This window comes from Rhamphochromis longiceps, linkage group LG1 (assembly GCF_057381845.1).
Source record: "Rhamphochromis longiceps isolate RC_006_pf linkage group LG1, R_longiceps_female_GT1.1, whole genome shotgun sequence".
In the NCBI taxonomy this organism is placed as follows: Eukaryota; Metazoa; Chordata; class Actinopteri; order Cichliformes; family Cichlidae; genus Rhamphochromis; species Rhamphochromis longiceps.
The window spans coordinates 8,078,001-8,092,571 of NC_140557.1; the positions used below are offsets into that span (position 1 = coordinate 8,078,001).

At 41.6% G+C, this 14,571-nt stretch overlaps 1 protein-coding gene across 1 annotated transcript in view; it reads left to right on the plus strand.

The window, feature by feature from the left end:
- Positions 1-14,571, plus strand: part of LOC146678222 (synaptosomal-associated protein 25-A-like) — a 41,606-nt gene that overhangs the window by 23,885 nt on the left and 3,150 nt on the right. Inside the window, exons 4-6 of the mRNA XM_085420083.1 lie at positions 5,211-5,259; positions 11,284-11,401; positions 14,335-14,454. Of these exons, the coding sequence (XP_085276209.1) occupies positions 5,211-5,259; positions 11,284-11,401; positions 14,335-14,454 (287 nt within the window). The remainder of the gene's footprint in view (positions 1-5,210; positions 5,260-11,283; positions 11,402-14,334; positions 14,455-14,571) is intronic.

The following is a 14,571-nucleotide window of genomic DNA, read 5'->3' on the forward strand; positions in this document are numbered from 1 at the left end:
TCATCTGCAAATGCTCTTTAAATAACTGAAAACTATTAGACTTTATGGTTTAAAAAAAGCTGAACAGGCTGTTTGTTTTCTGCAAAACTCTTAAGGTTTTACTTTTCTTTGATTTTGAAATTCACTGATTAACAGCGAAGTGGTAAATGTATCATCTAAATAACAATAATAACAATCCTGTAGCAGCAGCGGAGCGATGTAGAGAGAAGAATAAACTCATGCAGCAACTTGAAAAGGTTTCATAAACGAGGACCCGCAGATTATTAAAGTCTTTATGAAAGATGTTATCGTCATGTCAGGCCTGTAGGAAGAGAAATGAAAAACTGCTCCTTGGTTTGTGATACGTGAACAAAGCAGATGAGAGCGGTGGAAATGAAGTAAAAGAATGAAAGACGGAGATGAACACGAGTAGATCAGACGAGGGGAAATGTGAACGATAAACAGATGGATATAAAGAAATCTGTGAAGGACATAAAATTGGATTTCAGTGTCTCTGTGAAGCAGATAATAACACAAGAGATCCGCTGGACAGACCTGGTGCACCTAAACGCGTAGTGAGGGTGTGCTGGGAACATCTAGCAGAGGCCCCAGTCCGCGAGATATTCAACGCACACCTCCGGCAGAGCTTCAACAGCATTCCGAGGGAGACTGGGGACATTGAGTCCGAATGGACCATGTTCAGCGTCTCCATTGCCGAAGCTGCTGCATTGAGCTGCGGCCGCAAGGTGGTTGGTGCCTGCCGTGGTGGTAATCCCCGAACCAAATGGTGGACACCAGAGGTGAAGGGAGCCACCAGGCTGAAGAAGGAGAACTATCGGGCTTGGTTAGCCTGTGGGACTCCGGAGGCAGCCGACAGGTATCGACAGGCCAAGCGGAATGCGGCTCGGGCAGTGGCTGAAGCAAAAACTCGGGTGTGGGAGGAGTTCGGAGAGGCCATGGAAAAAGACTTTCGGACTGCCTCGAAGAGATTCTGGCAAACCGTCAGACGTCTCAGGAGGGGAAAGCGGTGCTCTACCTGCACTGTGAATAGTGCTGGCGGAGCGCTGCTGACGTCGACTGAGAAAATTGTCAGGCGGTGGAAGGAATACTTCGAGGACCTCCTTAATCCCACTGACACGTCTTCCGAGGAGGAAGCAGAGTCTGGGGATGAGGGGAATGACCCGCCAATTTCCGGGGGCGAGGTCACTGAGGCAGTTAAACAACTCCTTGGTGGCAGAGCCCCTGGTGTTGATGAGGTCCGCCCCGAGTTCCTGAAGGCTCTGGACGTTGTAGGGCTGTCCTGGTTGACACGCCTCTGCAATGTTGCGTGGAGATCAGGGGCAGTACCTGTGGACTGGCAGACCGGGGTGGTGGTCCCCATCTTTAAGAAAGGGGACCGGAGGGTGTGTTCCAACTACAGGGGGATCACACTCCTCAGCCTCCCTGGGAAAGTCTATGCCAGGGTGCTGGAAAGGAGAGTTCGTCCGTTAGTCGAACCTCGGATACAGGAGGAACAATGCGGTTTTCGTCCTGGTCGCGGAACACTGGACCAGCTCTTTATCCTCTCCAGGATACTTGAGGGTGCATGGGAGTTTGCCCAACCAGTCTACATGTGTTTTGTGGACTTGGAGAAGGCATTCGACCGTGTCCCTCGGGGTGTCCTGTGGGAGGTGCTGCGGGAGTATGGGGTGTCTGGCCCATTGCTACGGGCCATTCGATCCCTATACAACCGTTGCAAGAGCTTGGTTCGCATTGCCGGCAATAAGTCGGACTCATTCCTGGTGGGTGATGGGCTCCGCCAGGGCTGCCCTTTGTCTCCGGTTCTGTTCATAATTTTTATGGACAGGATTTCTAGGCGCAGCCAAGTGGCGGAGGGCTTTCGCTTCGGTGGCCTCAGAATCTCATCTCTGATTTTTGCAGATGATGTGGTTCTGTTGGCTTCATCGGGTGAGGGCCTCCAGCTCGCACTGGAACGGTTCGCAGCCGAGTGTGAAGCAGCAGGAATGAGGATCAGCACCTCCAAATCTGAGGCCATGGTTCTCAGCCGGAAAAGGGTGGAGTGCCCACTCTGGGTCGGGGATGAGTTCCTGCCCCAAGTGGAGGAGTTCAAGTATCTCGGGGTCTTGTTCGCGAGTGATGGGAGAAGGGAGCCGGAGATCGACAGACGGATTGGGGCTGCAGCTGCAGTAATGCGGACGCTGCACCGGTCCGTCGTGGTGAAGAGGGAGCTGAGTGTAAAAGCGAAGCTCTCAATTTACCGGTCGATCTACGTCCCTACCCTCACCTATGGCCACGAGCTGTGGGTAGTGACCGAAAGAACGAGATCGTGGATACAAGCGGCAGAAATGAGCTTCCTCCGAAGGGTGGCTGGCCTCTCCCTTAGAGATAGGGTGAGAAGTTCGGCCATCCGGGAGGGGCTCAGAGTAGAGCAGCTGCTGCTCCACATCGAAAGGAGCCAGCTGAGGTGGTTCGGGCATCTGACAAGGATGCCCCCTGGGCGCCTCCTGGGTGAGGTGTTCCAGGCATGTCCCACCGGGAGGAGGCCCCGGGGCAGACCCAGGACACGCTGGAGAGATTATATCTCTCGGCTGGCCTGGGAACGCCTTGGTATTCCCCCGGATAAGCTGGAGGAGGTGGCTGGGGAGAGGGAGGTCTGGGCCTCTTTGCTTAGGCTGCTGCCCCCGCGACCCGGCCCCGGACAAAGCGGATGAAGATGGATGGATGGATGGATGGAGATCCGATTTGATGAGCGGTGTCAGGCCTTAAGTCGGAGAGTAAACTACACAAGATGAACATGCTATTTTGTATTCATACAAGCTGTTTTTATTAGTGAAGTGATATGAATTGTAAATTATAATCTAAGCCTAAATAGACGTATAACTAATAGTTTTACCAATGAGGTACACTCACTTCAACCCACAAACTAACAACCCATGTTTTCAGCCGTTATTGTGGTATCGTTATTGAATCACAAGGTAAATACGTGAAATGCATCAGCGGTATTGTGAGGGGCAGAAAGCAATCCCATAGCTAGTTTGATGAAGCTTTTTAATTATGACCTTTATTATTTAGGCTAGATTAGACCAGACTAGTATCGAGGTACCTTTATGTGCCATGTGAGCTGGAAGTAAAGTGTGGTTATGCAAATCATGTTTTTTTCTCAACTCTAGCCAAGTAGTTTTAGCGCCTAATGTAACCAAATTAATTTAGAAAAAAATGCCATGCAGGTTGCTGTGTGTTTCCCGTGTGTTTGTACCCCAGCCCATCTCTGAACATGGCCTTTTAAATAGTTTCAAAATATGCATATTTTTTATTATTTCAAAGTACTGTTACAGATTAAACTAATGAGAGGGTGTTAAATACAGTTGTGCAACAAGTACGCACAAAGTGTCCTTTGGCACCTGTAGCAATAGTATGCTGGATCTGTCCTTACAATTAATCTTGTGTGGATTCCAACATAAGGACCCTTTAGCATCACATTTAAACACACCGGTAAGCCAGACAGCAAAGTGCAAATGTGAATGAAAGATCAATACCAGCTGTGTTTATCTGAAGGACTGTAACTGATACAAATGCAGCACTGAGCCTCTAAGAAGCTTAAAATAAGTTCACCTTTAAGATATCACATTATTTTTATTCTTCCTACTTCACGAGTTGACTTTATATGCTTAGAAATATATCAAAAGAGGTCTGCTTCACATATTTACAAATGGTTAACATCAAAACAAAGTGCAAAGAAAGAAAGCGCCTTATCTGTTCATTGGGTAGAAATTTTTTGGGTGGGTGGGGGGACAGTATCCTGTGACTTTATGACTCACAGTGAAGTGTGAAAAAGTCCTGATACTCTGTGAGCATGTGTCCTTAACTAGCCATGCAGAAAGAAGTGATGTCACCGCGTGAGACTCTGCCAATTGGCGAGGTCAGATATCCTGTCCTGTAGTTCTGAGGCCATGGCTGCCCTCGCATGATTTCCCATGAGCCCTCTTGGGGAAACAAGCCGCCCTCCCATAGGGTTTATGCAAGTGTATCTGCAAACTTTGGCACAGCTGAATGCGATGCTAAGAATTATCAATTTCTTTCATCAAAACTCATGTTTTTTGTCTTTTAATGTTATTTATACTGAGAAAAATTTCCTCATCCAGTTTAACTTTACTCATACAGACCCATGCAGACCCAGTCTTTTTCAGCATTGATATAGATGTGGATCAATTTCAGTGATACGACTGATTTGTGACTGATTTATTCTAAATGTGTAAACTTTTTAACATATGTAACTAAATACACAAAAGATGGATACTTTGTACAGACATATCAGCACAGCAAACAGCCAAAAAATTGTAATGGGTTTTGTTTTGCTTCCTGGCCTGTTCACACATTGTTGTGGGACCTCTGGGGGCGTCCTGTGGTGCCTGACAGTAGGATGTTTGTAGCAGTCTTTGGTTCCTTCATGATTCCTGCTTTTTACACAACGTTAGACACAATTAGTTTTGTATTTTGGACATTTGGAAGTCCGATCAGTTCCTTTACCATATTTCTCGAGCTACAACTAAAAAAAAGCACAAAACATTTTAATGTATACTTTATTAATCCCCTGTAGGGAAATTACTCTCTGCATTTAACCCATTCACTCATTGAAGCAGTGTACAGCCACCAATCCAGCGCCTGGGGAGCAGTGTGTAGGGACCTGCTCAGGGGTACCTCAGGGTAGCCGTTCAGTGGATTCAAACCCTTGACCTTCCAATCACGGGGCGACCACTTTACCTACTGAGCTATCCCTGCCCTATTTTGTGCAGTTCAGTGGGGTGCACTACTCCTTTGGGGGAGACAGCTGTACCCCGAACCCATCTGAAAGTTGCTTAAATATCTTTTATCCCATTTTAAAAGATAAAAATATCAGGTTTTCTTTCAGAGGTGCGTTTTTGTCACCTTTGGACGGAGCAGACTAGCCGATCATCTGCTTTAATCTTTATATTTAGCACACAGACATAGGAGCAGTTTTGTAAAGCAAGAAGCTGTCAAAATGTCCCTGCTGTTTTCTGCTGTGCCTCTCAGGATCAGTTTCAAAAATGTGATTTCAGATTGCAATTTGACCCACTTTTGCTGCTGCTTTGATAGCTTTGCTCTGTTCTGCTCTGCTGACCTTCACTCATCTGTCAACTTTATTTCTCTTCTTCCTTTCACTTCTCTTCTCTGCTGTCGTCTTCTTACCTCTCCTTCTGTCTGTCTGTTAGAGTAAAGATGCTGGCATCAGGACTCTCGTCATGTTGGATGAGCAGGGAGGTAAGTTGACAGGGAGAGATCACTTTTATCTGCTCTGCTCCTGATTCTCTCTTGCTGCAGTTTCACGGTGTACAATCGGAGAGTCGTCATCAGTACATCCAGTATAACACTCTAGATTCTCAGACCAAGTTTAAGGAAAAATAATGACATTTATGGTCTTACAGCAGACCTGCACAGGGAAAAGTGAAATGAAGGGGTTCCCACAGGTTCGGAGACCCTTTGCAACTTTTACTTCTTCTAGATCAACCTTGGCTTCTTCTTCTTGGCTTTCTCTTTCCATAATTTCAGGCTGAACTAAACATTGATTAAGTTTGGCTTTTAGGGATGCGACTTTTTAAAAATACAAACCAAAACAACAGAATCACTGTAAAACTGACTGCAGCACAACACTTTTTTTTATCAGTGGCGGAAGCCACAATTGTAAGAAAAAGTTACATTTGATTAACGGAGTATACTGGAATGTGCTGCTGAGCTTGCCTTCTGCTTTGCCTCCCTGTATTACACTTTCATGCCCTTTTCTCAGTCACATGTTTATGTTTATGCACCAATTCATCAGCTGAGCTTTGATGCAGGCTGATATTCCCCTCGTTGTTCACCATCCACTTCAGATATCATGAGATTTGTCAAAGGCAGTGGTTGATAACAACATAAACAGGCATCAGCTGTTAGTCAGTTTAACACTACACATTGATGTTAGCCCACATTTCACAATCATTGCAGCCCTACACCTTATGAATTAAAACTTGGATTCTTTCTTAGCTGTATGTTAAGTACATGTTTTACTTTGCTCTGTTAAACCAAGCTAACATGTTTGCGGTTCACCTGATTGTCAGGTCTAAATGTTCGAGGTCAGTCAGTGACAGATAATGTGTCTTACCAAAGTCATTTTTGGGAGATTTACTCTATGACTCAAGAAGAGCCTTTTCCGGCCTGTTTTTGTCTACGTAACTTGGGAGCAAGTCAAACAAATAATGATTTTCTGTGGAGATTCTTCATTTTAAGATTTTCAGTGAGCAAAACAGCTGAACGCACTTCACAACAAAGTCAAATTTAGAGGGAAAAAAGTAGTATAGTATAGTATTTTTATTTCTTAATACTTGGTACATAACTCTGGGTGGATTACCATTACTTTTGAAAGCCACTTAGATTAATGGAAATCATGGATGTTTACCCTCAAAGTAGGGATTATAAATCCCTTCACTGTTTGTCCGCAAACTACACACATGTACATCACTCTGAAGTATTAATTAACACATGCGGACTGTCAGAGCGTAGTAACTCCAGCTGTTTTCAAACTCAAACATAACCTAGTTATAAGTGTAACTGGAGATTTTATGCATGATGTAATACATGTTGTTGTGCCAGTTGTGCAGACACCCAGTAACCATCATGTGTGCCTCAACTAGCTAGCTTAACTGGAAGCTCTAAGCACTAGCTTTGCAAAACCTGTTTAGAATGAAGAATACAGTGAATGAAACAGTCCATGTGACAATTTATTAAGATTCACTTAAAAAAAAGTGTAAACTGAGTAGAGCTGAAATTAAAGAGCTAAACATTACAACAGCAAAACATTGTGTGTGTGGCTTTAGTTTTAAATGGACACAGTTAGCATGTTAGCTTGACTGCATGAATGAAACACTTTGCTTATAGATAGAAATAAGACCTCTTACTGTTTAACACCAATGGTTATGTTAGTTCTGAGTTTTTTCCACAATTTTTTAAAGTGTATGAACACTATCGTCTCTGAAAAAGTCTCCATGTTTGCAGAGAGTCCGCACTATTTTTAAAAAGTGTGCTAGAACTATGGAAAGGTTTTTTGCACAAACTCTGTGAAACATGCATTAGAGTGTGTGAAGAAAATGAAGTTCAGTGAAGGCTACTACCAGTCAGAGGTCAGTGGTTTGAGTCCCACAGAAGTTAAAATTAATAACATACTGAAACTGACTGAATTTGTATGTTTTTCCAACCTTCATAATAATATTTGAAGACTACTTTTCTGCCTTTAATAACCACAAAATCTGCTGGTTCGTGGATGCATGTAGAGACACAAGGCTCATGGATTATGCGTAAAAGAGTTTTAAGTAAAAATACAGGCAGCCAGAAATGCTATAATAACAAACAAAGGAGGAAGAAAGAAATTCTCAGTAAATATGTACAGTTAATATCCAGTAAATATATCTAAACATTTAGTCATTTGCTGAAAAAGTGTGAAAAAGTGCTTGCCCCTGTCCTGATTTCGTATTTTTTGTATGTGTCACACTTAAATGTTTCAGGTCAAATATTATAAATAAATATTACTTTTATTTTTGCTAATGTATTTATTTAGCTTTATATTAATCCTTCTGTGCTTTAATTTCGCTCCCATTTTAATTTATCTCCCTTTATATTTATGAATTATGAATTTATTTGTGAATATTATTTTTTAATGGTTTTACATTTACCATATTTATCTCATTAAAGACAAACATCAGATAAACATTTACAAAGCAAACTATAAAATACCATGTTCTGTCACATCTTACTATGTTATTCGTGGCACATTCAATTTTATTTATAGTGAAATCACATTTTGTTATTTAATTCTGGTCCTCCATATAGGAAATATGTCTGTATCTTAAGCAGGCAGTTCTATGCATGAGAGAGCAGCCTACAGTAATGGGCCTGTCAAAAGTACAGATAGCCTATTTTCCTCTTCTCTCTTTCCTCACATCTACTTTCCCCCTGAGTAACTCTTGCCACAGCACACAGCTCACTGCTGTAATAACAGGACAACAATCAATGCAGAGATTTAAATTACCTCTGCCTCTAAACGAATGTCCTCTGTACCTGACCCTACATCTCTCTTGCTTGCACTGCCTTTCTCTTCTCTCTTTTCTCTCTTTTTTTCCGTCTATCCTTCTCTCTTGGTTACTGATGGTAATTTATTTGTGTCTCCTTCACATATAGATATAATTACCTCCTATATTTCTGTTAAAGAAAATCACTGGGCTGGTCATGCCTGTAGTAATTAGTACACTCTTGTTGAGGTGTAAACTGGGCGGGGACTAATCCCTCTTTGCACTTTACACTAAACGACATGCACGCACACTCATGCACAGGTCACACCGGAGGAGATTTGTCATTTCTTGCAGAGATGTCTCACCTGTGATGGAGGTCTTACTGCAGCTAATGAGCCCCTCCCTACTTGGCTGTTACATGCTGTGTGACCTAAATTCAACCAGACTCAAGGCTGATGGATTATACACAACTGTGCTTGGATGAGTTTTTAACAATTGTGACATTTTTGCAAACAGCACTAAACTTTGTCGATCACGTTTTCCATCTGGGGTTGCCATTTAAAACAAAATGCATTTGTGTTTATCCATGAACTTAATTTTAAGATCACAAAAATAATTTAGTTATTTTTAATTCATTAAAGAAGCTAAGTGTTCAAAAAATCAAGACTAAACCTTTTGTGAAGACAGACGATGGCCACTAATAGAGAAGATAAAGTCTACTAAACATTGAGTTAACAAACAAAGCTAAACATGTAACTTGGGAGTGTGTCACTGCTGCGTTCAGCAAGCAGCCTTTTCACAGGCTTGGATATGTGTCGGAAATTGCAATACATAAGCAAGAAAATCACTTACATAAGTCTAGACTTTGCAAAAGGTTTTATATATAAATAATGAAGGAGTTTTCTATTTAAATCAAGGTCAGTCCGTTTTATAAATGCGGCCCCTGCAGGCTGAACATGCATAACGATTTTGTCATGATTTATGTTGTTACGTCCCCCCCGAAGGAGTCTAGGCATACGAGTAAGGGGACCAGTAACAAATGAGTCCAGAACAGAATGAAAGGAGAACAGACAGGTGTTCTTAGTAAATAAAAGTCTTTATTATAGATAATCTTAACATAAAGAGCCGGCAACGCCGTTTTACCAATAACACTTGGAAAAAGGAAAAAGGTTGCAACAACACAGGACACAACAACCAAACAAAAACTCCACACCACGAAGAGGCACTTCCAGGGGCCCACAAGCTCACCCTGTCACTAGCAGCAGCTAGCTTTACTGCTGCCGAGGCCCACAAGCCCACACTACTCACGTGAAGCAGTTACACTGCACACTGCTTCCACACTATAGGATCTCTCCCGACAACTGCGACACCCAATGTGGGAACACCAGAGAAAAACCCCCTGCTCACAGCTCATCCCCAGCTTAGATAGCTTCAGAGGTGATTGCTGACTGGATTCAGGTGGCAAACCAGGCTAACCAAGAGCAGCTGTCTCCTGGGGAGAGAGGATAGTGAGAGAAACAGAGGGGGTAGGAGTGGCAAGAGAGGAGGAGGCGGAGAAAAACACCACGCCCACACAAGGGCAGTTTCAGGAGGCACAGCTAGGGCCGTAACATATGTTCATAATAACTAGTTTATTAATAAAGAGTTGAAGTTTATCCTTTCCATTTTCTTAACTAATATTGGTTTCTGCTTAGCGATATGTCTGAGCCTCTCTGTCTGTCATTTTATTAGCAGGATTATTTAAAAGGTTATGAATTCATTTGCAAGGAAATTTTTATAGAGGTGGAACTTGGGCTAACTTTGACGTGATTAACTCTTGAAATTGATCTGGATCTGAGGATACTTTGAAGAATTCTTTTTAAGTAGACATTTTGCAGTTTTACAAAAATAGTATCACACTGACGTAAGAAAACTCGGGAGAGATTTTCTTGGTGTTCTCAATTAAATATCATAAGACTAATCTGGAACCAGATATTCCTCCTTATCCAGGGATTCAGTTTATAAATGGGGTAGGGTGAATTCAGTGTCAGACAGCTTTCATTTCTATCTACATCACGCAGTTACAGCCAGGCTTGAGACTGAAAAATCGATACATTGTTTCCTTTTGTCTTAATAATACACTGGTGGATTTTATTAAAATGTGCAGGCGCCATGACTGGATTATTCAATCAGTTTGAATGACCAGAGTAACTACTATGGTGGCACCTATAGATGGTATTACCTTCTTTTTCTGTGGCATTAATACTGAAGCCTGTTTAATGCTTTGCATGCGGCATTGTGTTGTTAAACCCTCCGATATGCCTTTACACAGGCACAGTAATAGTTTTTTTCAACAATAGTCCGTCCAAATTTGTACTTAACCTATCATATTTTGAGACCTTTTAAATAATCTTTGGCCCTTTCTGCCTCTTCTGACCCTTTTTTCTTCTTTTCGTTCCTTTTGGATCTCAGGCTTCTCAGCCACCTAAGCCATGAATTTCTGTCTTTCACTCTCTTTGTCATCTATTTCTATTCTCACTGACATGCAGTAATATTTAAGCAGTTAAGGTGGCAGAATAAATGTCCTTGTGTACACTTGCAGAATTGGATGAAGCATACTGCTACTGATTCTCAGCACCACTCACATCAAATACTTACTGAGAAAAGATGATCCCATGGAGGTAGGGAAAAAAAGGCTATCACGAGAAATGCATGCAATTAAAAGTCACATGGAAAGCTCCAGATGAAGAAAAATTAAAGTTCATTTGATACTTTTAATGCTTTTTGCCCGCTTTGCCTTCTGCATCTAGCAAAACACAGTCTGCCTCTTGCAATCTAGCGTAGAGCGCCAGCCCTCGATACAAACCAGTCAACTTTATTTCAACACTCTCATGCCTTTGTCCTCACCAGAACAACTTGATCGTGTGGAAGAGGGCATGAACAAGGTGAACGCAGACCTGAAGGAGGCCGAGAAAGATTTAAAAGATATAGGACAATGCTGTGGTCTGATATGCCCATGTATTAAAAAGTAGGTACCGGCCAGGAGTCGTGCGCTCTTGCCTGTCCAGTGCTGGTGATGGTGGTGGTGGTGGTGATGGTGATGTCTGATGTCTCTCTTGTCACAGTCAATGTCTTTTTTTGTCTTCTCTCCTTTGTCCCCCTTCTCTACTCCCATCCCCTTCCTTCCACCCTGCAATTTCTTCCTCTCTTCTCTTCTCATGTGCTTACGTTCTTTTGCTGGGATAAATGACAATGTGTTGGTAATCAGAACAACTGGAACGCATCGAGGAGGGGATGGACCAAATCAATAAGGACATGAAGGATGCAGAAAAGAATTTGAACAATCTAGGACAGTTCTGTGGTCTATGTTCATGTCCCTGTAACAAGTAGGTGTTGCCTATGTCGCCTGACTGCATGTGTTTCAGTGCCTGCCTACCTGCCTCTTTATCCATCTGCCTGCTTCTGGTGTGTAGAGCATGGTGAACTGTGGTGTGAGCAGTCAGGCCTACAGCCACAACAGCACGCTCTCTGAACAGGCACCAGCATTGCATGCACGAGTGTGAGACAGATTATTTAAATTAAGACTCTGCAGGGAGAGAATGTGTGCATGCATGAACAACATACGGATGCCACTGTATTTTCTGTCCAGCCTCAGCAGCTGTCAAAAGCCCTTCATTCCACATTGGATGAGAGATTCTCTTCCAGCAGGGAGCAGCATCTGCAAGGATCTCGGCCACAGAAACACTCCAAACCCTACCCAAACTCCCACCCTAACGTCCTGCAGCATGATGCATCACGTTGTGTAAAAGTCCAACCAAGAAACAAATCAGTTAGTCGCCTCCTTACATAAAGATATATAATTGGTTATGCCTCAGTGCATTCAAATGAATCCAAGCTTTTTTCTATTTTTTCTTTTTTATAACAATAGGACTCTTTGAAGAAAAAGGGTAACTTTGTTTTACTGGCTGTTATTGTTATCAAGTAAAAAAAAGCTTATCCTGGGTTACACAGTTACTTGATAGTCACAGCCAGTCAGTCTGACGGGTCCTCCAGTTCAGAGACATACGTTAAAGTTTTATATTTCACATTTAGCCTTTTGGAAATGTGTTTATTTGCCTTTTTGCAGACATTGTGGTGAAAATCTGCATTTTTAAATACTCTATCCATGTCAGTTCAAGACCCTACAATATTAGAGAGCAACCCCCAGTGATCCAGGAATTTGTTTGGAGGAAATTATGAATTTGGTGACAGTAGGAAGGACTCTATGCTTCTGTAGAGTGTAACTAAAGGTGTTATTGTATCACTTATAAACACATATATATATTTAAGGAAGTGAAAGCTGGGAAAATTTACAACCTTACCTCTGATTATAGATTGAATCCTACCTCTCTTCCCTCAACATTGCCCTGCACATTACAGTCTCATGCATGAGTTAGGCAAACTTGTTCTCTTTTTTCTGACCACTGTTTCAGTATTAAAGTTCTTAAATCTGTATATTTACTTTTTAAAGTTAAGTTGGATTGCTAATGTCAGTTTTGCCAAACTCCTGTGTGATCTGTTCTCTACCCTTTTAGCAGCCAAACTATGGCTGCTGAGTCATGTCTGAGCATACTACACGCTGGAACAAATACATTTGCTGGATATGGTTATACTATTTCAGAGCTATAGAAAATACAAGTGGCTTACAAACCAAAAGTGTATATATAAGAAAATTATATTTTTTATTTTCATTTGGTTTACACCCAAAGTGTTTCTCAGATATTTGCCTGGGAGTGAATAAAGTGAAGTCTTAATGATTAACAATATGCACATTGTATGTACAAAGGTACAAGCCATGAATATGGGGAGTTGGGTAAAACTTGCTCTTTTGTTTTTGAGGAAAGGATTACACAGAACCAAACAAATGATTTTTGTGTTATATCTGATTTTATTCCTGTATTACTTAACTGGTATTTTTTTTAGTATTTTTGTTTGCCTTTAGTGTGTAAAGCAACAATTTTTATATCTAATCTGGAAATGACATTACATTTGAACAACAGATAATTATTGTCCAACACAGTGACATTGACATTAGCACTATCCTTTTCGCTTTACTTCAACACATCAGTCATTATGTATGAGTAAAGTCTCTTTTTCCCATTTGGAGAATATTTAATATTTGGGTGTATTTAAAATCCATCTTTATTCTGCTTCCAGAAGATTTGGTTTTTGGGTTCAGAGCTTGTCTATTCTATGGCTCTTTGGTCCTCCCTTTTGTAAACCAGTAGTTATGTAATCCTGTGGTTACGTCATATGTTTCATTTGATTGAGACTGTTTGTATGGCAACCCTGGGTCAAATAGCACGAGAAAAAGAATTCTAGCATGTCTAGAATACCTGGTGGGTGAATTTGTGTTGCCTCAAATGGGCTGTAATTGGCTGAAAACCAAACTAAATTTACCTAAGTGGAAATCTTCACCTACCAGATATTCCAAGCATTGTAAAACAAATGTTAAGAATTACATTTGCTTATTTGACTGTATGCAGTGAATCCTCCTACTGATCTATCCATCCAGATGAAATGAAGGGCTGGTTTTAGCAAGTCTTCCATGCAAAATGATCACATTGTATGTTTAGGGATTTTTTTTTTTTTAATTAATATGCTTTTTTTTTTTTTTTTAAATCACATTGGATCTAACGGCTTTCTTTTAATAGATAGAGCATGTATCGGATCCTTTGCCTTTTTTACATTTTTCCTTTTTCATGTCAAATATCATGTTTCTGCCTTGCATGTCTCCTCACTGCATGTTTACATCTCTGTGTTTGTGTGTCTTCTGTCTGGAGACTGCTTGTTGTGTTCAGTGTTTGTGCTTTTCTGTATGTGCTTGTGGGAGAAGTTTTGTTTTTAAACTTTTAATTCCTTTCTTGCATAAGCCACATTGAAGCTTACTGTGTTGGATTCAATTGATCTGCATGTTAGATCAATTATTTGCTAACAGACTGCAAATGCATGTATGTAACCTTATCATACGTGGCTGGCATGTTGCTTTTAGGTGGCTAATTGGCTTAAAACCATCTGCAGTGTCTTCTAAACATATATTCATATATATATGTTTTGATTGTAAATAGCAAGAAATAAATCCACATGGATAAAGCTGCTTACTCACATTCACACTCACTGGCTGCCTTACATGTTTACTCAGATACACAAACCAGCCCACAAATACACACATACACAACCATTCAGTCATTAACAAACATGCATATACATGCACACACATAAACATACACACACAGAATAAAAAGCTACACTGACTCTGACTGAACTGTATGTGTGGTAGGATTAAGGGCGGGGGCCAGGCCTGGGGAGGGAACCAGGATGGAGTGGTGAACAGCCAGCCGGGGGCACGAGTGGTGGACGAACGCGAACAGATGGCCATCAGTGGGGGCTTCATCCGCAGGTAACCATTCATGTGTGTAGGTGTTGGTTTGTGTACGCCCCAAGCTTGCTTGTTTGTGTCTGACTCTGTGCATAAATGCTCAGGTTTGGTTGTTGTGCAAAATGAGATATGTGGTAG